The 24,479-nt window shown below is 51.0% G+C and overlaps 1 protein-coding gene across 1 annotated transcript in view; it reads left to right on the top strand.

The window, feature by feature from the left end:
• The window catches only part of LOC112236774 (actin cytoskeleton-regulatory complex protein pan1), a 51,558-nt gene that overhangs the window by 22,714 nt on the left and 4,365 nt on the right, over positions 1-24,479 (top strand). Inside the window, exons 5-11 of the mRNA XM_042315863.1 lie at positions 7,247-7,738; positions 8,667-8,749; positions 10,317-10,346; positions 10,421-10,602; positions 10,635-11,921; positions 12,061-12,244; positions 12,720-12,894. Coding sequence (XP_042171797.1) covers positions 7,247-7,738; positions 8,667-8,749; positions 10,317-10,346; positions 10,421-10,602; positions 10,635-11,921; positions 12,061-12,244; positions 12,720-12,894 — 2,433 coding nt within the window. The remainder of the gene's footprint in view (positions 1-7,246; positions 7,739-8,666; positions 8,750-10,316; positions 10,347-10,420; positions 10,603-10,634; positions 11,922-12,060; positions 12,245-12,719; positions 12,895-24,479) is intronic.

Raw genomic sequence — 24,479 nt, 5'->3', positions numbered from 1 at the left:
TGTCTCCACCTTCTTGTTGTTGTCTCCACCTTCTTGTTGTTGTCTCCACCTTCTTATGTCTCTACCTTCTTATGTCTCTACCTTCTTCAACACTTATGTTGTGTTGTGTTGTCTCTCTTTTGTTGTTGTGTTGTCTCTCTTTATGTAGTGTTGTGTTGTCTCTCTTTATGTACCTGTTGTGTTGTCTCTCTTTATGTGTGTTGTGTTGTCTTCTTGCTATGTAGTGTTGTGTTGTCTCTTCTTTATGTCTCTTTCTTGTGTTGTCTCTCTTCTTGCCCTGTAGTGTTGTGTTGTCTCTCTTTATGTAGTGTTGTGTTGTCTCTCTATGTAGTGTTGTGTTGTCTCTCCTTCTTGTCTGTGTCTCCACCTTCTTGTGTTGTCTCTACTTTTGTAGTGTTGTGTTGTCTCTCTTTATGTAGTGTTGTTGTTGTCTCTCTTTATGTTGTTGTCTCTCTTTATGTAGTGTTGTGTGTCTCCACCTTCTTTATGTAGTGTTGTGTTGTCTCTCTTTTGTTGTTGTCTCTCTTTCTGTAGTGTTGTGTTGTCTCTCTTTTGTCGTGTTGTGGTGTCTCTCTTTTGTAGTGTTGTGTTGTCTCCACCTCTTTATGTAGTGTTGTGTTGTCTCTCTTTATGTCGTGTTGTGTTGTCTCTCTTTATGTAGTGTTGTGGTGTCTCTCTTCTCTGTGTCTCCATGTGTTGTCTCTACCTCTCTCTTTCCATGTAGTGTTGTCTCTACCTTCTGTAGTGTTGTCTCTCTTTTGCCCTTTGTAGTGTTGTCTCTCTTTATGTAGTGTTGTGTTGTCTCTCTTTTGTAGTGTAGTGTTGTCTCTCTTTATGTAGTGTTGTGTTGTCTCTCTTTATGTAGTGTTGTGGTGTCTCTCTTGTCGTGATGTGTGTTTTGTCCTATATTTTTATTGAATTTATTTTTCTCCAATGTCCCCTTCTTCAACACTTATGTAGGTTGGGTCTTTTTATGTAGGTTGAGGAGAGTGAGAGGGGGAGGGTCTCTCTTTAGTAGTGAGAGGGGGTCTCTCTTTAGAGTGTTGTAGAGGGGGTTGTCTCTCTTTAGTAGAGGGGGTAGGAGAGTTTATGTAGTGGGGGGTTGTCTCTCTTTAGAGGGGGGTGGTGTCTCTCTTTAGAGGGGGAGGAGTGTTGTGTTGTCTCTCTTTAGAGGGGGGTGAGTAGTGAGAGGGGGAGGAGTGTGAGAGGGGGGTGTCTCTCTTTAGGAGGGTTGTGGGGGGTGTGTTTTGTCCTAGGAGAATTTGGGAGAGGCTAGGGGAGGCTAAGAGAGGGAGAGAGGAGGCTAGGAGAGGCTAGGAGAGGCTAGGGGAGGCTAGGAGAGGCTAGGGGAGGCTAGGAGAGGCTAGGAGAGGCTGGGGGAGGCTGGGAGAGGCTAGGAGAGGCTAGGGAGGCTAGGGGGAGGCTAGGGGAGGCTAGGGGAGGCTGGGAGAGGCTAGGGGGAGGCTAGGGAGGCGAGAGGCTAGGAGAGGGGAGGCTAGGAGAGGCTAGGGGAGGCTGGGAGGCTAGGAGAGGCTAGGGAGAGGCTAGGAGAGGCTAGGAGAGGGGAGGCTAGGAGAGGCTAGGGAGGCTGGGGAGGCTAGGAGAGGCTAGGAGAGCTAGGAGAGGCTAGGAGAGGCTAGGGAGGCTGGGAGAGGCTAGGAGAGGCTAGGGGAGGCTGGGAGGCTAGGGGAGGCTAGGAGAGGCTGCTAGGCTAGGGGAGGCTAGGAGAGGCTGGGAGAGGCTAGGAGAGGCTGGGAGAGGCTAGGGGAGGCTGGGAGAGGCTAGGAGAGGCTAGGGGAGGCTGGGAGAGGCTGGGAGAGGCTGGGAGAGGCTGGGAGGCTAGGAGAGGCTAGGAGAGGCTAGGGAGGCTGGGAGAGGCTAGGAGAGGCTAGGAGAGGGCTAGGAGAGGCTAGGGAGGCTGGGAGAGGCTAGGAGATTAGCTTCCTAATGAGAAGAGAAATACAAAAGGAACAATCTGCTTTGAACCAACATGTGGCTCTCATTTGGCCTCCCGAGAAAAAAAAAAAAAAAAGAAGCACAGAGGAAATATCGAGAGACAGAGAGACATGTTTACCACAGCATAGTCCTCACCTCACTACAGAGAGACAGAGAGACAGAGAGACATGTTTACCACAGCATAGTCCTCACCTCACTACAGAGAGACAGAGAGACAGAGAGACATGTTTACCACAGCATAGTCCTCACCTCACTACAGAGAGACAGAGAGACATGTTTACCACAGCATAGTCCTCACCTCACTACAGAGAGACATGTTTACCACAGCATAGTCCTCACCTCACTACAGAGAGACAGAGAGCATGTTTACCTCAGCATAGCATCCTCACCTCACTACAGAGAGACAGAGAGACATGTTTACCACAGCATAGTCCTCACCTCACTACAGAGAGACAGAGAGACAGAGAGACATGTTTACCACAGCATAGTCCTCACCTCACTACAGAGAGACAGAGAGACATGTTTACCACAGCATAGTCCTCACCTCACTACAGAGAGACAGAGAGACAGAGAGACATGTTTACCACAGCATAGTCCTCACCTCACTACAGAGAGACAGAGAGACATGTTTACCTCAGCATAGTCCTCACCTCACTACAGAGAGACAGAGAGACATGTTTACCTCAGCATAGTCCTCACCTCACTACAGAGAGACAGAGAGACATGTTTACCACAGCATAGTCCTCACCTCACTACAGAGAGACAGAGAGACATGTTTACCTCAGCATAGTCCTCACCTCACTACAGAGAGACAGAGAGACAGAGAGACATGTTTACCACAGCATAGTCCTCACCTCACTACAGAGAGACAGAGAGACAGAGAGACATGTTTACCACAGCATAGTCCTCACCTCACTACAGAGAGACAGAGAGACATGTTTACCACAGCATAGTCCTCACCTCACTACAGAGAGACAGAGAGACAGAGAGACATGTTTACCACAGCATAGTCCTCACCTCACTACAGAGAGACAGAGAGACATGTTTACCTCAGCATAGTCCTCACCTCACTACAGAGAGACAGAGAGACATGTTTACCACAGCATAGTCCTCACCTCACTACAGAGAGACAGAGAGACATGTTTACCACAGCATAGTCCTCACCTCACTACAGAGAGACATGTTTACCACAGCATAGTCCTCACCTCACTACAGAGAGACAGAGAGACATGTTTACCACAGCATAGTCCTCACCTCACTACAGAGAGACATGTTTACCACAGCATAGTCCTCACCTCACTACAGAGAGACAGAGAGACATGTTTACCACAGCATAGTCCTCACCTCACTACTAGAAGCACAAGCATTTCGCTACACTCGCATTAACATCTGCTAACCATGTGTATGTGACAAATAAAATTTGATTTTGATTTGATTTGATTTGCATTGTCCTCACCTCACTACAGAGAGACATGTTTAGCACAGCATTGTCCTCACCTCACTACAGAGACAGAGAGGCACAGAGACAGAGAGGCACAGAGACAGAGAGGCACAGAGACAGAGAGGCACAGAGACAGAGAGACAGAGAGACACAGAGAGGCAGAGACCCAGAGAGACACAGAGAGGCAGAGACCCAGAGACACACAGAGAGGCAGAGACCCAGAGAGACACAGAGAGGCAGAGACCCAGAGAGACACAGAGAGGCAGAGACACAGAGAGACAGCGAGAGGCAGAGACACAGAGAGACAGCGAGAGGCAGAGACACAGAGAGACAGAGAGAGGCAGAGACACAGAGAGGCAGAGACACAGAGAGGCAGAGACACAGAGAGACAGAGAGAGGCAGAGACACAGAGAGACACAGAGAGGCAGAGACAGAGAGACCTATATTGGGAACAGCATGCCATTTGGGAGGCATCCATTATGAAATATTTCTCCAGATTGGGGGATGGTAGGAGGGGAAAGGTAATTCGTTCAGTTTAGCACTCTGAGTCTGTGGTCAGTTGTGTTTTTCTCTGGGTATGTATCCTAAGGAGTGAGTTGTATTTTTCTCTGGGTACGTGGCCTAAGGAGTGAGTTGTATTTTTCTCTGGGTACGTGGCCTAAGGAGTGAGTTGTATTTTTCTCTGGGTACGTGGCCTAAGGAGTGAGTTGTATTTTTCTCTGGGTACGTGGCCTAAGGAGTGAGTTGTATTTTTCTCTGGGTACGTGGCCTAAGGAGTGAGTTGTATTTTTCTCTGGGTACGTGGCCTAAGGAGTGAGTTGTATTTTTCTCTGGGTACGTGGCCTAAGGAGTGAGTTGTGTTTTTCTCTGGGTACGTGGCCTAAGGAGTGAGTTGTGTTTTTCTCTGGGTACGTGGCCTAAGGAGTGAGTTGTGTTTTTCTCTGGGTACGTGGCCTAAGGAGTGAGTTGTGTTTTTCTCTGGGTACGTGGCCTAAGGAGTGAGTTGTGTTTTTCTCTGGGTACGTGGCCTAAGGAGTGAGTTGTGTTTTTCTCTGGGTATGTAGCCTAAGGAGTGAGTTGTGTTTTTCTCTGGGTATGTAGCCTAGGAGTGAGTTGTGTTTTTCTCTGGGTATGTAGCCTAAGGAGTGAGTTGTATTTTTCTCTGGGTACGTGGCCTAAGGAGTGAGTTGTGTTTTTCTCTGGGTGCGTCCTAAGGAGTGAGTTGTGTTTTTCTCTGGGTATGTAGCCTAAGGAGTGAGTTGTGTTTTTCTCTGGGTGCGTAGCCTAAGGAGTGAGTTGTGTTTTTCTCTGGGTATGTAGCCTAAGGAGTGAGTTGTATTTTTCTCTGGGTACGTGGCCTATTGTATTTTTCTCTGGGTTTTGAGTTGTATTTTTCTCTGGGTACGTGGCCTAAGGAGTGAGTTGTATTTTTCTCTGGGTACGTGGCCTAAGGAGTGAGTTGTGTTTTTCTCTGGGTACGTGGCCTAAGGAGTGAGTTGTGTTTTTTCTCTGGGTACGTGGCCTAAGGAGTGAGTTGTGTTTTTCTCTGGGTACGTGGCCTAAGGAGTGAGTTGTGTTTTTCTCTGGGTATAAAGGAGTGAGTTGTGTTTTTCTTATGTAGCCTAAGGAGTGAGTTGTGTTTTTCTCTGGGTATGTAGCCTAAGGAGTGAGTTGTGTTTTTCTCTGGGTATGTAGCCTAAGGAGTGAGTTGTATTTTTCTCTGGGTACGTGGCCTAAGGAGTGAGTTGTGTTTTTCTCTGGGTGCGTAGCCTAAGGAGTGAGTTGTGTTTTTCTCTGGGTATGTAGCCTAAGGAGTGAGTTGTGTTTTTCTCTGGGTGCGTAGCCTAAGGAGTGAGTTGTGTTTTTCTCTGGGTATGTAGCCTAAGGAGTGAGTTGTATTTTTCTCTGGGTACGTGGCCTAAGGAGTGAGTTGTGTTTTTCTCTGGGTGCGTAGCCTAAGGAGTGAGTTGTGTTTTTCTCTGAAAATGTACGTGGCCTAAGGAGTGAGTTGTATTTTTCTCTGGGTGCGTAGCCTAAGGAGTGAGTTGTGTTTTTCTCTGGGTACGTGGCCTAAGGAGTGAGTTGTGTTTTTCTCTGGGTATGTAGCCTAAGGAGTGAGTTGTGTTTTTCTCTGGGTATGTAGCCTGGAGTGAGTTGTGTTGTTGTGGTTTCCAGATGTGTTTTTATGTATGGGATCAATGCCTTTATTTCTATGGCTGTGTACTCCATACTTCTGTAACTTAAATGTCATCCAAAATGTCATCTACGTTAGCACCAAAAGTCTTATATCACGATCAATGGCTAGTAATGGGTCTATATAAACAGGGCCATAAACAATATCTAGTAATGCCACGTACTCCAAGAAAGGTGAAAGTCGATATACATTTCTGAGGTCTCGTCATTTCTTGAGGACACAAACTCAAGTACACAGTACAAATATGATACAATATTTTCAGTATTTTATACAAAGTATTTCTTATTCAACAAATCTGTATATGAATTAGGCTTGAAATGACTTATATTTCTTTCAAAATATACTAGACTGTATTTTATAAAATGACTTTAACCTGTAGAGTATGCCTTGCTAGTGGCTCAACCGGTAAGGTTTCAGCCAGGACTTGATGGACAGTCAGAAGACCGAATGAAATGGTAGGAGGGAGGGACATACAGGCGGTTAGAGACGTACTCCTGTGTCCGTGGTAACCAGGGCTAGTCTTTTCATCTACGGTGTCCCACAGATCGATTTATAACGTGAAAATGTCTGTCGGAAAAACCCGGTACCAGAACTACGCAGGACTTTTACATCGAAGAGTTTCAAACATAATATTAACACTCACAGACCTGGAATGAGATTCTGTTTCTGTGGTGACACTTCACTTCACGCCTTACAGATGTGAAACTTTGTGATTCTGCCCCTAATGCATCGTGGGTAACACCTGTGAAAGCATTTCCCACTGGGCAAACACTGGTTGAATCCACGTTGTTTCTAGTCGTCATTTCCCACTGTCCACACACTGGTTGAATCCACGTTGTTTCTAGTCGTCATTTCCCACTGTCCACACACTGGTTGAATCCACGTTGTTTCTAGTCGTCATTTCCCACTGGGCAAACACTGGTTGAATCCACGTTGTTTCTAGTCGTCATTTCCCACTGTCCACACACTGGTTGAATCCACGTTGTTTCTAGTCGTCATTTCCCACTGTCCACACACTGGTTGAATCCACGTTGTTTCTAGTCGTCATTTCCCACTGTCCAACACTGGTTGAATCCACGTTGTTTCTAGTCGTCATTTCCCACTGTCCACACACTGGTTGAATCCACGTTGTTTCTAGTCGTCATTTCCCACTGTCCAACACTGGTTGAATCCACGTTGTTTCTAGTCGTCATTTCCCACTGTCCACACACTGGTTGAATCCACGTTGTTTCTAGTTGTCATTTCCCACTGTCCACACACTGGTTGAATCCACGTTGTTTCTAGTTGTCATTTCCCACTGGGCAAACTGGTTGAATCCACGTTGTTTCTAGTCGTCATTTCCCACTGTCCACACACTGGTTGAATCCACGTTGTTTCTAGTTGTCATTTCCCACTGTTCACACACTGGTTGAATCCACGTTGTTTCTAGTCATCATTTCCCACTGTCCACACACTGGTTGAATCCACGTTGTTTCTAGTCGTCATTTCCCACTGTTCACACACTGGTTGAATCCACGTTGTTTCTAGTCGTCATTTCCCACTGGGCACACACTGGTTGAATCCACGTTGTTTCTACGTCATTTCCCACTGTCCACACACTGGTTGAATCCATGTTGTTTCCACGTCATTTAAATGATATGACTCTCTCTTCCTAGATGTACAAGGAGGTGAAGGTGAGGCATGAGGTATCTGGGGAGATGAGAGAACCTGTAGGAGAGATTACAGAGGAGGTCACCCTGAATGTCAGTGTACATACCACCAGCACAGGATCCAGCATGCTTAGCGACAACTCGACTTCCGACCCCCAGAACAGCAGCAGCAGCCAATCAGAGCCCACCAACCAACGCGGCTCCTACCCCCGTCGTCACCGCAACGACGACTTCGCCGCCCACAGAAACCGGGCGGATCACCGTGGCGACAGAGGAAACCCCCGTAACTATGACGACTGTGTCGGTAACCAGGAAGTGGACATGGCGGAACTGGAGGCCATCCTGCGAGGGGTTGACAGAGACTCTCCCTCTAAAGGGGGTATGGTTAATGTCCGTCGCTCCTCCCACGGTGGATCTAGTGTAGGAGTGACCCACAACACAGAGATGAGCTCCGGGACATGGAGTGACAAGATGGAGAATACTACAGCCCTCAATGTCGTGAGTCACCACACCGTTCTGTCATCTATGGCTCCACCCTCTGAAGTCTATTTTGGTCTTTAGTAATGTACATCTCTCCTTCTCTCGCCCTCTCTACTCTCCTCTCTCTCTCTCTCCTCCACTCTCTCTCTCCTCTACTCTCTCTCTCTCTCTCTCTCTCTCTCTCTCCCTCTCTCTCTCTCTCTCCTCTCTCTCCTCCCTCCTCTCCTCTCTCTCCTTCTCTCCTCTCCCTCTCCTCCCTCTCCTCTCCTCTCTCTCTCTCCCTCTCCTCCCTCTCTCTCTCTCTCTCTCTCCTCTCCTTCTCTCTCTCTCTCTCTCTCTCTCTCTCTCTCTCTCCTCTCTCTCTCTCCTCCTTCTCTCTCCCTCCCTCCCTCTACTCTCTCTCTCTTTCTCTCTCCCTCCCTCCCTCCTCTACTCTCTTTCTCCTTCTCTCTCCCCTTCCCGCTCTCTCTCTCCCTCCCTCCTCCTCCTCTCTCTCTCTCTCCTCCCTCCCTCCATCCATCCTCGCTCTCGCCCTCCCTCCTCTCTCCCTCCTCTCCTCTCTCCTTCTGTCTCCCTCTCTCTCTCTCTCCTCTCATTCTCTCCTCCCTCCCTCCTATACACTCTTCCTCCCTCCCTTCCTCTCCTCTCCTCTCTCTCCTCTCCTCTCCTCTCTCTCCTCCTCTCTCTCTCTCTTCCCTCCTGTCTCTCCTTCTGTCTCTCCTTCTCTCTCTCTCTCTCTCTCCTTCTGTCTCCCTCTCTCTCTCTCTCTCTCTCTCCTCTCTCTCTTCTGTCTCTCTCTCTCCTCTCTCTCTCCCTCCTCTCTCTCCTTCTCTCTCTCTCCCTCCTCTCTCTCCTTCTGTCTCTCCTCTCTCTCTCTCCTCCCTCTCTCCTCTCTCTCCCTCCTCTCTCTCCTTCTGTCTCCCTCTCTCCTCTCTCCTCTCTCTAGGCCCTGAAGGAGATAGCCCGTGTGAGTGAAGAGCTGTGTAGCTACCAGGATGAGATCAGCAGGAAGTCCGGAGGGGACAAGAGGTAAGACTATATCAACAAACTGTTCCCTGTATAGTGCACTACTTTTGACCATGGCCCATAGGGCCGAGTACTGGTTAGATCCAGCCAAGTGCCATAGGGCTCTGTATAGGGAATAGGGTTCCATTTGGGATACAGTCACTGTCTACCGATGGCTGGATCTAGCCAGTCCTCGGCTGGGAACACCCTGGCAATTGGCTGGATCTAACACCCTGGCAATTGGCTGGATCCCAGTCCTCGGCTGGGAACACCTTGGCACTTGGCTGGATCTAACCAGTCCTCGGCTGGGAGCATCCTGGCACATGGCTGGATCTAACCAGTACTCGGCTGGGAGCACCATGGCACTTGGCTGGATCTAACCAGTCCTCGGCTGGGAGCACCATGGCACTTGGCTGGATCTAACCAGTCCTCGGCTGGGAACCCCATGGCACATGGCTGGATCTAACCAGTCCTCGGCTGGGAGCACCATGGCACTTGGCTGGATCTAACCAGTACTCGGCTGGGAGCACCATGGCACTTGGTTGGATCTAACCAGTACTCGGCTGGGAGCCCCATGGCACTTGGTTGGATCTAACCAGTAATCGGCTGGGAGCCCCATGGCACTTGACTGGATCTAACCAGTACTCGGCTGGGAGCACCATGGCACTTGGCTGGATCTAACCAGTACTCGGCTGGGAGCACCATGGCACTGGCTGGATCTAACCAGTACTCGGCTGGGAGCACCATGGCACTTGGCTGGATCTAACCAGTACTCGGCTGGGAGCCCCATGGCACTTGGCTGGATCTAACCAGTACTCGGCTGGGAGCACCATGGCACTTGGCTGGATCTAACCAGTACTCGGCTGGGAGCACCATGGCACTTGGCTGGATCTAACCAGTACTCGGCTGGGAGCACCATGGCACTTGGTTGGATCTAACCAGTACTCGGCTGGGAGCACCATGGCACTTGGTTGGATCTAACCAGTACTCGGCTGGGAGCACCATGGCACTTGGCTGGATCTAACCAGTACTCGGCTGGGAGCACCATGGCACTTGGCTGGATCTAACCAGTACTCGGCTGGGAAGACCATGGCACTTGGTTGGATCTAACCAGTACTCGGCTGGGAGCACCATGGCACTTGGTTGGATCTAACCAGTACTCGTCTGGGAGCACCATGGCACTTGGCTGGATCTGACCCCTACTCTGTGTTAAATACCTGGGATACATGCTGTGCTTTTTAAACTCTGCATCCAGAACTAAATGTTGCATTATGAACCACCGGTTCAAATACCAGGCATGCTTGGTCTGCTCCATTTGCCTTAGCAGCCACCAGTCATTATATGAAATGCCTGAGAATCCTGGGATGCTGGCTGTGCTTTGTAACAGTATGGACTTCCTCTCTCTCTGTTCCGTCCTCTGCTCTAGGAGTCACTGTTTCAAATACCTGGGCTGTTTGCTGGGCTTTGTGAGCCCATTCTGCTTGAGCTCTCCTAGAGTTGAATTGTTTGAAATAGCTTAGATGCTCGCTGTATTTTAGTAATGTAATGACCTTTTGCTTTCTCTCTGTGTTTTGATTCCCTCTGCCTTAAGGGGTCGAACCGAGTCCTCGTATTTCCCGAGGTGGATCATGTTACGACCAGAGAGAGAATGGAGGACCCTGCCTTCAACCTGACGCAGCTGGTAGCTGACCTCAGGGCCCTGGAAGAGGAGAACTGGCTGTCCATCAGGAAGGACCCTGCCAGGGGCCCCAGTCACCTCAAGGACCCCGACAGGGGCCCCAGTCACCTCAAGGACCCCGACAGGGGCCCCAGTCACCTCACCTCAGAACCCCAGCCAGGGGCCCCCAGTCACCTCAAGGAGCCCACCAGGGGCCCCAGTCACCTCAAGGACCCCACATCCAAGCCCTCTGAGAGGGAGAGAGAAGCACCTCCGCTCCCCCTCTGCTGGTTCCTCCTCCTATCCCTCCTCGGACAACATCATGGTACCTCGCCAGCCCCTCCCCTGAACTACAACTACACATCCCAGAATCCCTCAGTGGCTCAGGCAGGAAGTGCCACAGCCCCTGTCTCCTGTTAGACAGGAAGTGCAGCAGCAGCCCATCGATAGTGAGGAAGTTCGAGGCGATGCTGCAGGAGAACGAGGGGAAAGTTCTGACGGAGGCGGGGTTTACCACCTGCGCTGTTCCCTTTAACTCCCACTGCAACGTGGGCTGTTGCCACAACCGCTGGTCCTGTGACGGGAGCCGCTTCGGCAGCAGCAAGTCGTCCACCTACGTGCCTGTCCAGAAGAGCCTGTCTGAAGTCAACATAGTGAGTGCTGCTGAGAAGGACTTGATCCACGACTACAGGCCCGTTGAGAAACCTAGAAGTCCTAGAAGCCCTGAGAGAGAGAGTCATATACAACCTGGAAACAAAGACCTAGCAGTTTCACACATCTGTCTTGACCTTACCTTAGAGTTACCCCCTCCAGGCTCCAACCCTCCAGGCTCCAACCCTCCAGGCTCCAACCCTCCAGGCTCCAACCCTCCAGACTCCAACCCTCCAGGCTCCAACCCTCCAGACTCCAACCCTCCAGGCTCCAACCCTCCAGGCTCCAACCCTCCAGGCTCCAACCCTCCAGACTCCAACCCTCCAGGCTCCAACCCTCCAGGCCACAGTAGGAATATGATGCTGGAACAGGCCACTGCTGAGTTTAACAGGACACTCTTCCAAGCTGAGATGGGTCGAGGGATGGAGGACGATGATGTAGAGGACAGTTTTACATCAGCGGGTGTCTCTAAAAGGGGCGTACCAGACGGTACGACGGTATGTGGTGAGGTCACACACGGGGTCACCAGGGAGACGAACATTGACCTCCCGCCACGGCACGCCACAGAGGTCAGACAGAAGGAGGTGATCTGTGACATCACAGCTCAGAAGCTGAGTTCAGGGATCAAACTGAGCCAGGCCCTGCCCCCATCTGACCCTCATCCAGGGGTCACCGTCAGGACCTTTGACCCCCCTGCCACCTCTGACCTTTCACCCCAACGCCCAGAAGTTGCGTTTAGGAACATGCCTTCTAACCCGGCAACACGCTGCCCTGAGGTCAAACACAAAGCTGGACCCCCAACAGCCTGTTTAAGTCCACACTGCACAGGTCCATCTCTAGTGAATACAAGCAGCCTGCCCAGACTCACACACGGCTCCAGGACCAGAGGTGAGTGCCAGTCCGAAGAGGGACATCAAGGCCCAAGGAGCGAGGCCTCATTCCGTTAAGTCATGCCCAGCGCCCCAGCGACCTGGGAGTCGCCCAACCACAACACAGGACATCCTTAAAGCTGGATCTGTGGGGTCAGGACTCTGTGTGCCTGGGGGGTCGGGACTCCGTGTGCCTGGGGGGTCAGGACTCCGTGGTGTAATGAGCGACCAGCCCTGGAAGCCCCTGACTCTGGCTGCGTTACGTCCATCTGACTCCAGGTCTAATTACGGCGCTGTGGAGAGGATCCTGAAGAGCTACGAGAACACTGCCTGGAGCCAGCGGTACCAGAACCATACCCAACCCACTGAGTCCAGCCCTAACCCTGGACCCAGCCTCAGCCCTAACCCTGGTCTCAGCCCCAGCCCTAACCCTGGTCTCAACCCCAGTCCTAACCCTGGTCTCAACCCCAGTCCTAACCCTGGTCTCAACCCCAGTCCTAACCCTGGTCTCAGCCCCCGTCCTAACCCTGGTCTCAGCCCCCGTCCTAACCCTGGTCTCAGCCCCCGTCCTAACCCTGGTCTCAGCCCCAGTCCTAACCCTGGTCTCAGCCCCAGTCCTAACCCTGGTCTCAGCCCCAGCCCTAACCCTGGTCTCAACCCCGTCTCAGCCCCAGCCCTAACCCTGGTCTCAACCCCGTCTCAGCCCCAGTCCTAACCCTGGTCTCAGCCCCAGTCCTAACCCTGGTCTCAGCCCCAGCCCTAACCCTGGTCTCAGCCCCAGCCCTAACCCTGGTCTCAGCCCCCGTCTCAGCCCCAGCCCTAACCCTGGTCCCAGCCCCAGACAGGAAGAGGAACTCATGGATCTTCTGGAGGAGATGATGGATAAGGATTACTGGGATCAGTCAGGCCCTGCCTCTGGACACTCCTCCCACACACACTCTCACCACAGCCAGCTGACCAGCTCCCACAGAGAGACAAGGCTAACCATGCAGGTGAGTACACTGTTAAAACGCATGAATACACACACACACACACACACACACACCATTGTGTTTATTCTGTGGAATAGTTTGACTTGTTGATCAAACTTCTTCAGGCTCTCTAACACATTTAAGTGGCAACATCTGCATCCCAGAATGGTCCCTATGTGTCCTGGTTGATGGTCCCCTAGTCCCTATGGGTCCTGGTTGTCACGAACCAGCTCAAAGCCCGTAACAAACGGAGACAACGTGGAGATAAGGAGTAACAAGGTCCTGGTTAATGGTTCCTATGGGTCCTGGTTAATGGTTCCTATGGGTCCTGGTTAATGGTCTCCCTAGTTCCTATGGGTCCTGGTTAATGGTTCCTATGGGTCCTGGTTAATGGTCTCCTAGTTCCTATGGGTCCTGGTTAATGGTTCCCTAGTTCCTGTGGGTCCTGGTTAATGGTCCCTATGGGTCCTGGTTAATGGTCCCCTAGTTCCTGTGGGTCCTGGTTAATGGTCCCCTAGTTCCTATGGGTCCTGGTTAATGGTCCCCTAGTTCCTATGGGTCCTGGTTAATGGTCCCCTAATTCCTAATGGGTCCTGGTTAATGGTCCCCTAGTTCCTATGGGTCCTGGTTAATGGTCCCCTAGTTCCTATGGGTCCTGGTTAATGGTCCCCTAGTTCCTATTGGTCCTGGTTAATGGTCCCTATGGGTCCTGGTTAATGGTCCCCTAGTTCCTATGGGTCCTGGTTAATGGTCCCCTAGTCCCTATGGGTCCTGGTTAATGGTCCACTAGTTCCTGTGGGTCCTGGTTAATGGTCCCCTAGTTCCTATGGGTCCTGGTTAATGGTCCCCTAGTTCCTATGGGTCCTGGTTAATGGTCCCCTAGTTCCTATGGGTCCTGGTTGATGGTCCCCTAGTTCCTATGGGTCCTGGTTAATGGTCCCCTAGTTCCTATGGGTCCTGGTTAATGGTCCCCTAATTCCTATGGGTCCTGGTTAATGGTCCCCTAGTTCCTATGGGTCCTGGTTAATGGTCCCTATGGGTCCTGGTTAATGGTCTCCTAGTTCCTATGGGTCCTGGTTAATGGTTCCCTAGTTCCTATGGGTCCTGGTTAATGGTCCCCTAGTTCCTATGGGTCCTGGTTAATGGTCCCCTAATTCCTATGGGTCCTGGTTAATGGTCCCCTAGTTCCTATGGGTCCTGGTTAATGGTCCCCTAGTTCCTATGGGTCCTGGTTAATGGTCCCCTAGTTCCTATGGGTCCTGGTTAATGGTCCCCTAGTTCCTATTGGTCCTGGTTAATGGTCCCTATGGGTCCTGGTTAATGGTTCCTATGGGTCCTGGTTAGGTCCCCTCCCTATGGGTCCTGGTTAATGGTCCCCTAGTTCCTATGGGTCCTGGTTAATGGTCCCTAGTTCCTATGGGTCCTGGTTAATGGTCCCCTAGTTCCTATGGGTCCTGGTTAATGGTCCCCCTAGTTCCTATGGGTCCTGGTTAATGGTCCCTATGGGTCCTGGTTAATGGTTCCTATGGGTCCTGGTTAATGGTCCCCTAGTTCCTATGGGTCATGGTTAATGGTTCCTATGGGTCCTGGTTAATGGTCTCCTAGTTCCTATGTGTGCTGGTTAATGGTCACTATGGGTCCTGGTTAATGGTCTCCTAGTTCCTATGGGTCCTGGTTAATGGTCTCCTAGTTCCTATGGGTCCTGGTTAATGGTCCCTATGGGTCCTGGTTAATGGTCCCCTAGTCCCTATGGGTCCTGGTTAATGGTCCCCTAGTCCCTATGGGTCCTGGTTAATGGTCCCCTAGTTCCTATGGGTCCTGGTTAATGGTTCCTATGGGTCCTGGTTAATGGTCTCCTAGTTCCTATGGGTCCTGGTTAATGGTTCCTATGGGTCCTGGTTGACGGTCCCCTAGTCCCTATGGGTCCTGGTTAATGGTCTCCTAGTTCCTATGGGTCCTGGTTAATGGTCCCCTAGTTCCTATGGGTCCTGGTTAATGGTCCCTATGGGTCCTGGTTAATGGTCCCCTAGTTCCTGTGGGTCCTGGTTAATGGTCCCCTAGTTCCTGTGGGTCCTGGTTAATGGTCCCCTAGTTCCTATTGGTCCTGGTTAATGGTCCCCTAGTTCCTATGGGTCCTGGTTAATGGTCCCCTAGTTCCTATGGGTCCTGGTTAATGGTCCCCTAGTTCCTATGGGTCCTGGTTAATGGTCCCCTAGTTCCTATGGGTCCTGGTTAATGGTCCCCTAGTTCCTATTGGTCCTGGTTAATGGTCCCTATGGGTCCTGGTTAATGGTTCCTATGGGTCCTGGTTAATGGTCCCCTAGTCCCTATGGGTCCTGGTTAATGGTCCACTAGTTCCTGTGGGTCCTGGTTAATGGTCCCCTAGTTCCTGTGGGTCCTGGTTAATGGTCCCCTAGTTCCTATGGGTCCTGGTTAATGGTCCCCTAGTTCCTATGGGTCCTGGTTAATGGTCCCCTAGTCCCTATGGGTCCTGGTTAATGGTCCCCTAGTTCCTATGGGTCCTGGTTAATGGTCCCCTAGTTCCTATGGGTCCTGGTTAATGGTCCCCTAGTTCCTATGGGTCCTGGTTGACGGTCCCCTAGTTCCTATGGGTCCTGGTTAATGGTCCCCTAGTCCCTATGGGTCCTGGTTGATGGTCCCCTAGTTCCTATGGGTCCTGGTTAATGGTCCCCTAGTTCCTATGGGTCCTGGTTGACGGTCCCCCTAGTTCCTATGGGTCCTGGTTAATGGTCCCCTAGTCCCTATGGGTCCTGGTTGATGGTCCCCTAGTTCCTATGGGTCCTGGTTGATGGTCCCCTAGTTCCTATGGGTCCTGGTTAATGGTTCCTATGGGTCCTGGTTAATGGTCCCCTAGTTCCTTTGGGTCCTGGTTGATGGTCCCCTAGTTCCTATGGGTCCTGGTTAATGGTCCCCTAGTTCCTATGGGTCCTGGTTAATGGTCCCCTAGTTCCTATGGGTCCTGGTTAATGGTCCCCTAGTTCCTATGGGTCCTGGTTAATGGTCCCCTAGTTCCTATGGGTCCTGGTTAATGGTCCCCTAGTTCCTATGGGTCCTGGTTAATGGTCCCCTAGTTCCTATGGGTCCTGGTTAATGGTCCCCTAGTTCCTATGGGTCCTGGTTAATGGTCCACTAGTTCCTGTGGGTCCTGGTTAATGGTCCCCTAGTTCCTGTGGGTCCTGGGTCCTGGTGGTCCCCTAGTTCCTATGGGTCCTGGTTAATGGTCCCCTAGTTCCTATGGGTCCTGGTTAATGGTCCCCTAGTCCCTATGGGTCCTGGTTAATGGTCCCCTAGTTCCTATGGGTCCTGGTTAATGGTCCCCTAGTTCCTATGGGTCCTGGTTAATGGACCCCTAGTTCCTATGGGTCCTGGTTGACGGTCCCCTAGTTCCTATGGGTCCTGGTTAATGGTCCCCTAGTTCCTATGGGTCCTGGTTGACGGTCCCCTAGTTCCTATGGGTCCTGGTTAATGGTTCCCTAGTTCCTATGGGTCCTGGTTAATGGTCCCCTAGTTCCTATGGGTCCTGGTTAATGGTCCCCTAGTCCCTATGGGTCCTGGTTGATGGTCCCCTAGTTCCTATGGGTCCTGGTTAATGGTCCCCTAGTTCCTGGGTCCTGGTTAATGGTCCCCTAGTTCCTATGGGTCCTGGTTAATGGTTCCTATGGGTCCTGGTTAATGGTCCCCTAGTTCCTATGGGTCCTGGTTGATGGTCCCCTAGTTCCTATGGGTCCTGGTTAATGGTCCCCTAGTTCCTATGGGTCCTGGTTAATGGTCCCCTAGTTCCCCATGGGTCCTGGTTAATGGTCCCCTAGTTCCTATGGGTCCTGGTTAATGGTCCCCTAGTTCATATGGGTCCTGGTTAATGGTCCCTATGTGTCCTGGTTAATGGTTCCTATGGGTCCTGGTTAATGGTCCCTATGTGTCCTGGTTAATGGTTCCTATGGTTCCTGGTTAATGGTCCCTATGTGTCCTGGTTAATGGTTCCTATGTGTCCTGGTTAATGGTCCCTATGGGTCCTGGTTAATGGTCCCCTAGTTCCTATGGGTCCTGGTTAATGGTCCCCTAGTTCCTATGGGTCCTGGTTAATGGTCCCCTAGTTCCTATGTGTCCTGGTTAATGGTCCCCTAGTTCCTATTGGTCCTGGTTAATGGTCCCTATGGATCCTGGTTAATGGTCCCCTAGTTCCTATGGGTCCTGGTTAATGGACCCCTAGTTCCTATGGGTCCTGGTTGACGGTCCCCTAGTTCCTATGGGTCCTGGTTAATGGTCCCCTAGTCCCTATGGGTCCTGGTTAATGGTCCCCTAGTTCCTATGGGTCCTGGTTAATGGTCCCCTAGTTCCTATGGGTCCTGGTTAATGGACCCCTAGTTCCTATGGGTCCTGGTTGACGGTCCCCTAGTTCCTATGGGTTCTGGTTAATGGTCCCCTATTCCCATGGGTCCTGGTTGACGGTCCCCTAGTTCCTATGGGGCCTGGTTGACGGTCCCCTAGTTCCTATGGGTCCTGGTTAATGGTCCCCTAGTTCCTATGGGTCCTGGTTGACGGTCCCCTAGTCCCTATGGGTCCTGGTTAATGGTCCCCTAGTCCCTATGGGTCCTGGTTGATGGTCCCCTAGTTCCTATGGGTCCTGGTTGATGGTCCCCTAGTTCCTATGGGTCCTGGTTAATGGTCCCAATGTGTCCTGGTTAAAGGTTCCTATGGGTCCTAGTTAATGGTCCCTATGGGTCCTGGTTAATGGTTCCTATGGGTCCTGGTTAATGGTCCCTATGTGTCCTGGTTAATGGTTCCTATGGGTCCTGGTTAATGGTCCTGGTTAATGGTTCCTATGTGTCCTGGTTAATGGTCCCTATGGGTCCTGGTTAATGGTCCCTATGTGGTTCCTGGTTAATGGCCCCTATGGGTCCTGGTTAATGGTCCCCTAGTCCCTATGGGTCCTGGTTAATGGTCCCCTAGTCCCTATGGGTCCTGGTTAATAGTCCCTATGGGTCCTTGTTAATGGTCTCCTAGTTCCTATGGGTCCTGGTTAATGGTCCCCTAGTTCCTATGGGTCCTGGTTGACGGTCCCCTAGTTCCTATGGGTCCTGGTTGACGGTCCCCTAGTTCCTATGGGTCCTGGTTGATGATCCCCTAGTTCCTATGGGTCCTGGTTGACGGTCCCCTAGTTCCTATGGGTCCTGGTTGATGATCCCCTAGTTCCTATGGGTCCTGGTTGACGGTCCCCTAGTTCCTATGGGTCCTGGTTGACGGTAGTACACTCCAGGTTAAAGGGGACCTCACACACATTCCGTTGTGAAATCCTTCCTGATTATCCTAGTCTGAGGACAACACCGCGGGGAATGGTGTTTATTTCGGCTATGTGCAGAAGGACAGAGGCCAAAGCCTCCTGGTTGGCTGCAATGTGGCCCATTTCACTTTAAACAGCCTTGTAACAAAGGAACCAAGAAGTTAACTTGGCAGGAAGACACTCTAACCTCCAAATCCAACCGTTTCATCTTTAGTCTCACTCTCTCACTCTCACCCCCCCTCTCTCTCTCTCGCTCTCACCCCCCTCTCTCTCTCGCTCCCCCTCTCTCTCTCTCTCACTCACCCCCTCTCTCTCGCTCTCACCCCCTCTCTCTCTCGCTCCCCCTCTCTCTCTCACTCACCCTCCCTCTCACTCTCACCCTCCCTCTCTCTCTCGCTCCCCCTCTCTCTCTCTCACTCACCCTCTCACTCTCACCCCCTCTCGCTCTCTCTCTCTCTCACTCTCACCACCCCCTCTCTCTCTCTCTCACTCACCCCCTCTCTCTCGCTCTCACCCCCTCTCTCTCTCTCTGAGCTCCCCCTCTCTCTCTCTCACTCCCTCCCTCACTCTCACCCCCTCTCTCTCTCTCTCTCTCTCTCGCTCTCACCCCCTCTCTCTCTCTCTCTCTCTCTCTCTCTCTCACCCTCTCACTCTCACCTCCCCTCTCACTCTCACTCCCCCTCTCAGTTGCTCTCTCTCACTCTCACCCCCTCTCTCTCGCTCTCTCACTCTCACCCCACCTCTCTCTCTCTCTTGCTCCCCCTCTTTCTCTCGCTCTCTCGCTCTCTCTCTCACCCCCCTCTCTCTCTCTTGCTCCCCCTCTCTCTCTCACCCCCTCTCTCTCTCTTGCTCCCCCTCTCTCTCTCTCACCCCCTCTCTCTCTCTTGCTCCCCCCCTCTCTCTCTCTCTTGCTCCCCCTCTCACTCCTCACCCCCCTCTCTCTCTCTTGCTCCCCCTCTCTCTCTCACCCCCCAGAATGAGATGGTCTCTCTCTCTCTGCTCCCCCTCTCACTCTCACCCCACCTCTCTCTCTCTCTTGGTCCCCCCTCTTTCTCTCGCTCTCTCGCTCTCTCACTCTCACCCCCCCTCTCTCTCTCTTGCTCCCCTCTCTCTCTCACCCCCCTCAGAGCTCTCTCTTGCTCCCCCTCTCTCTCTCACCCCCCTCTCTCTCTCTTGCTCCCCCTCTCTCTCTCTCTTGCTCCCCTCTCACTCTCACCCCCTCTCTCTCTCTTGCTCCCCCTCTCTCTCTCACCCCCCCTCTCTCTCTTGCTCCCCCTCTCTCTCTCTCTTGCTCCCCCTCTCTCTCTTGCTCCCCCCTCTCTCTCTCTCTTGCTCCCCCTCTCTCTCTCACCCTAACTCTCAGTTGGAAGCGAAAGGTTTCTGGTCCTGTGTTGTGTAATTACAGAAATATCTCCAGCCAGCCAGCTGCCTCTGAGCCCCCCCTGCTCTCTCAGCCAGCCAGCTGCCTCTGAGCCCCCAGCTGCCCACCCCTCTATCTCCAGCCAGCCAGCTACCTCTGAGCCCCCAGCTCTATCTCCAGCCAGCCAGCTGCCTCTGAGCCCCCCCTCTATCTCCAGCCAGCCAGCTGCCTCTGAGCCCCCCTCTATCTCCAGCCAGCCAGCTGCCTCTGAGCCCCCCCTGCTCTATCTCCAGCCAGCCAGCTGCCTCTGAGCCCCCAGGAATGAAACCTCCCTTTAGATGAAACTGCTGTAATGTAATGTAAATGTTTCTGAAAGCATGAGAGTCAGTCAGTGATTAGCGACCTATTAGATTGGCCATCAGAGAGAGAGAATGCAGTGGAACTAGAAGCTCAGAATGAGATGGTCATCAGAGAGAGAGAGAGAGAATGCAGTGGAACTAGAAGCTCAGAATGAGATGGTCATCAGAGAAAGAGAATACAGTGGAACTAGAAGCTCAGAATGAGATGGTCATCAGAGAGAGAGAGAGAGAATGCAGTGGAACTAGAAGCTCAGAATGAGATGGCCATCAGAGAGAGAGAATACAGTGGAACTAGAAGCTCAGAATGAGATGGTCATCAGAGAGAGAGAGAGAGATGCAGTGGAACTAGAAGCTCAGAATGAGATGGCCATCAGAGAGAGAGAATACAGTGGAACTAGAAGCTCAGAATGAGATGGTCATCAGAGAGAGAGAGAGAATACAGTGGAACTAGAAGCTCAGAATGAGATGGTCATCAGAGAGAGAGAGAGAATGCAGTGGAACTAGAATCTCATAATGAGATGGTCATCAGAGAGAGAGAGAATGCAGTGGAACTAGAAGCTCAGAATGAGATGGCCATCAGAGAGAGAGAGAGAGAGAGAATGCAGTGGAACTAGAAGCTCAGAATGAGATGGCCATCAGAGAGAGAGAGAGAGAGATACAGTGGAACTAGAAGCTCAGAATGAGATGGTCATCAGAGAGAGAGAGAGAGATGCAGTGGAACTAGAAGCTCAGAATGAGATGGCCATCAGAGAGAGAGAGAGAATGCAGTGGAACTAGAAGCTCAGAATGAGATGGTCATCAGAGAGAGAGAGAGAATGCAGTGGAACTAGAAGCTCAGAATGAGACGGTCATCAGAGAGAGAGAGAGAATGCAGTGGAACTAGAAGCTCAGAATGAGACGGTCATCAGAGAGAGGGAGAGAGAATGCAGTGGAACTAGAAGCTCAGAATGAGATGGTCATCAGAGAGAGAGAGAGAGAGATGCAGTGGAACTAGAAGCTCAGAATGAGATGGTCATCAGAGAGAGAGAGAGAGAGAATGTTGTGGAACTTTAAGCTCAGAATGAGATGGTCATCGCTCTGACTGGAATATTTGTTCATGTCATCTAGATCAAGGACAGATTAGCTTTGGGTCTGTATGAGGCGCTGTCCTGCAGTCAATTACCAAAAGCCTCGTGGGTGGAATGTTATTCATGCTTTTCATAATTTCATAAACATTTTTTTTTTTTTTTTTTACTTGATGAAAATCTGGTGTTTCTATGTCAAACAGTTAACAGTTATATTTCAGACTTCTGTAATGTTTAAATTACATTGCTGCCTGCTATATGATGAGAGAGCTGTGGGTTGGCAGACCACTACATTGCTGCCTGCTATATGATGAGAGATGTGGGTTGGCAGACCACTACATTGCTGCCTGCTATATGATGAGAGAGATGAGAGATGGGTTGGCAGACCACTACATTGCTGCCTGCTATATGATGAGAGAGATGTGGGTTGGCAGACCACTACATTGCTGCCTGCTATATGATGAGAGAGCTGTGGGTTGGCAGACCACTACATTGCTGCCTGCTATATGATGAGGGAGATGAGAGAGCTGTGGGTTGGCAGACCACTACATTGCTGCCTGCTATATGATGAGAGAGATGTGGGTTGGCAGACCACTACATTGCTGCCTGCTATATGATGAGGGAGATGAGAGAGCTGGGGGTTGGCAGACCACTACATTGCTGCCTGCTATATGATGAGGGAGATGAGAGAGATGTGGGTTGGCAGACCACTACATTGCTGCCTGCTATATGATGAGAGAGATGTGGGTTGGCAGACCACTACATTGCTGCCTGCTATATGATGAGAGAGATGAGAGAGATGTGGGTTGGCAGACCACTACATTGCTGCCTGCTATATGATGAGAGAGATGAGAGAGATGTGGGTTGGCAGACCACTACATTGCTGCCTGCTATATGATGAGAGAGATGAGAGAGCTGTGGGTTGGCAGACCACTACATTGCTGCCTGCTATATGATGAGAGAGCTGTGGGTTGGCAGACCACTACATTGCTGCCTGCTATATGATGAGAGAGATGTGGGTTGGCAGACCACTACATTGCTACCTGCTATATGATGAGAGAGATGTGGGTTGGCAGACCACTACATTGCTGCCTGCTATATGATGAGAGAGATGTGGGTTGGCAGACCACTACATTGCTACCTGCTATATGATGAGAGAGATGTGGGTTGGCAGACCACTACATTGCTGCCTGCTATATGATGAGGGAGATGTGGGTTGGCAGACCACTACATTGCTGCCTGCTATATGATGAGAGAGATGAGAGAGATGTGGGTTGGCAGACCACTACATTGCTGCCTGCTATATGATGAGAGAGCTGTGGGTTGGCAGACCACTACATTGCTGCCTGCTATATGATGAGAGAGATGAGAGAGCTGTGGGTTGGCAGACCACTACATTGCTGCCTGCTATATGATGAGGGAGATGTGGGTTGGCAGACCACTACATTGCTGCCTGCTATATGATGAGAGAGATGTGGGTTGGCAGACCACTACATTGCTGCCTGCTATATGATGAGAGAGAGAGATGAGAGAGCTGTGGGTTGGCAGACCACTACATTGCTGCCTGCTATATGATGAGAGAGATGTGGGTTGGCAGACCACTACATTGCTGCCTGCTATATGATGAGGAGATGATGAGAGATGTGGGTTGGCAGACCACTACATTGCTGCCTGCTATATGATGAGAGAGATGAGAGAGATGTGGGTTGGCAGACCACTACATTGCTGCCTGCTATATGATGAGAGAGATGAGAGAGATGTGGGTTGGCAGACCACTACATTGCTGCCTGCTATATGATGAGAGAGATGAGAGAGATGTGGGTTGGCAGACCACTACATTGCTGCCTGCTATATGATGAGGGAGATGAGAGAGATGTGGGTTGGCAGACCACTACATTGCTGCCTGCTATATGATGAGGGAGATGAGAGAGATGTGGGTTGGCAGACCACTACATTGCTGCCTGCTATATGATGAGGGAGATGAGAGAGATGTGGGTTGGTAGACCACTACATTGCTGCCTGCTATATGATGAGAGATGAGACCACTACATTGCTGTCTGCTATATGATGAGAGAGATGTGGGTTGGTAGACCACTACATTGCTGCCTGCTATATGATGAGAGAGATGTGGGTTGGCAGACCACTACATTGCTGCCTGCTATATGATGAGAGAGATGTGGGTTGGCAGACCACTACATTGCTGCCTGCTATATGATGAGAGAGATGAGAGAGCTGTGGGTTGGCAGACCACTACATTGCTGCCTGCTATATGATGAGAGAGATGTGGGTTGGCAGACCACTACATTGCTGCCTGCTATATGATGAGAGAGATGTGGGTTGGCAGACCACTACATTGCTGCCTGCTATATGATGAGAGAGATGTGGGTTGGCAGACCACTACATTGCTGCCTGCTATATGATGAGAGAGATGTGGGTTGGCAGACCACTACATTGCCGCCTGCTATATGATGAGAGAGATGAGAGAGATGCCTGCTATATGATGAGAGAGATGAGAGAGATGTGGTTGGCAGACCACTACATTGCTGCCTGCTATATGATGAGAGAGATGAGAGAGATGTGGGTTGGCAGACCACTACATTGCTGCCTGCTATATGATGAGAGAGATGTGGGTTGGCAGACCACTACATTGCTGCCTGCTATATGATGAGAGAGATGATGGGTTGGCAGACCACTACATTGCTGCCTGCTATATGATGAGAGAGATGTGGGTTGGCAGACCACTACATTGCCGCCTGCTATATGATGAGAGAGATGAGAGAGATGTGGGTTGGCAGACCACTACATTGCTGCCTGCTATATGATGAGAGAGATGTGGGTTGGCAGACCACTACATTGCTGCCTGCTATATGATGAGGGAGATGAGAGAGATGTGGGTTGGCTGACCACTACATTGCTGCCTGCTATATGATGAGGGAGATGAGAGAGCTGTGGGTTGGCAGACCACTACATTGCTGCCTGCTATATGATGAGAGAGATGTGGGTTGGCAGACCACTACATTGCTGCCTGCTATATGATGAGAGAGGTCAGGGGGGGGAGACTATAGTGCAGCTCACTATAACAGACTATAAACCGTCTCTCTAAGGTCAGGGGGACTATAGTGCAGCTCACTATAACAGACTTTAAACCGTCTCTCTAAGGTCAGGGGGAGACTATAAACCGTCTCTCTAAGGTCAGGGGGAGACTATAAACCGTCTCTCTAAGGTCAGGGGGGGACTATAGTGCAGCTCACTATAACAGACTATAAACCGTCTCTCTAAGGTCAGGGGGGACTATAGTGCAGCTCACTATAACAGACTATAAACCGTCTCTCTAAGGTCAGGGGGACTATAGTGCAGCTCACTATAACAGACTATAAACCGTCTCTAAGGTCAGGGGGGACTATAGTGCAGCTCACTATAACAGACTATAAACCGTCTCTCTAAGGTCAGGGGGAGACTATAAACCGTCTCTCTAAGGTCAGGGGGGGACTATAAACCTCCCTCACCAACTTCGTCTCTCT

This window comes from Oncorhynchus tshawytscha, unplaced genomic scaffold (genome assembly GCF_018296145.1).
Source record: "Oncorhynchus tshawytscha isolate Ot180627B unplaced genomic scaffold, Otsh_v2.0 Un_contig_5345_pilon_pilon, whole genome shotgun sequence".
Taxonomy (NCBI): domain Eukaryota; kingdom Metazoa; phylum Chordata; class Actinopteri; order Salmoniformes; family Salmonidae; genus Oncorhynchus; species Oncorhynchus tshawytscha.
The sequence above is the reverse complement of the archived record's forward strand: the minus strand, read 5'-3'. Positions and strand labels throughout refer to the sequence as shown.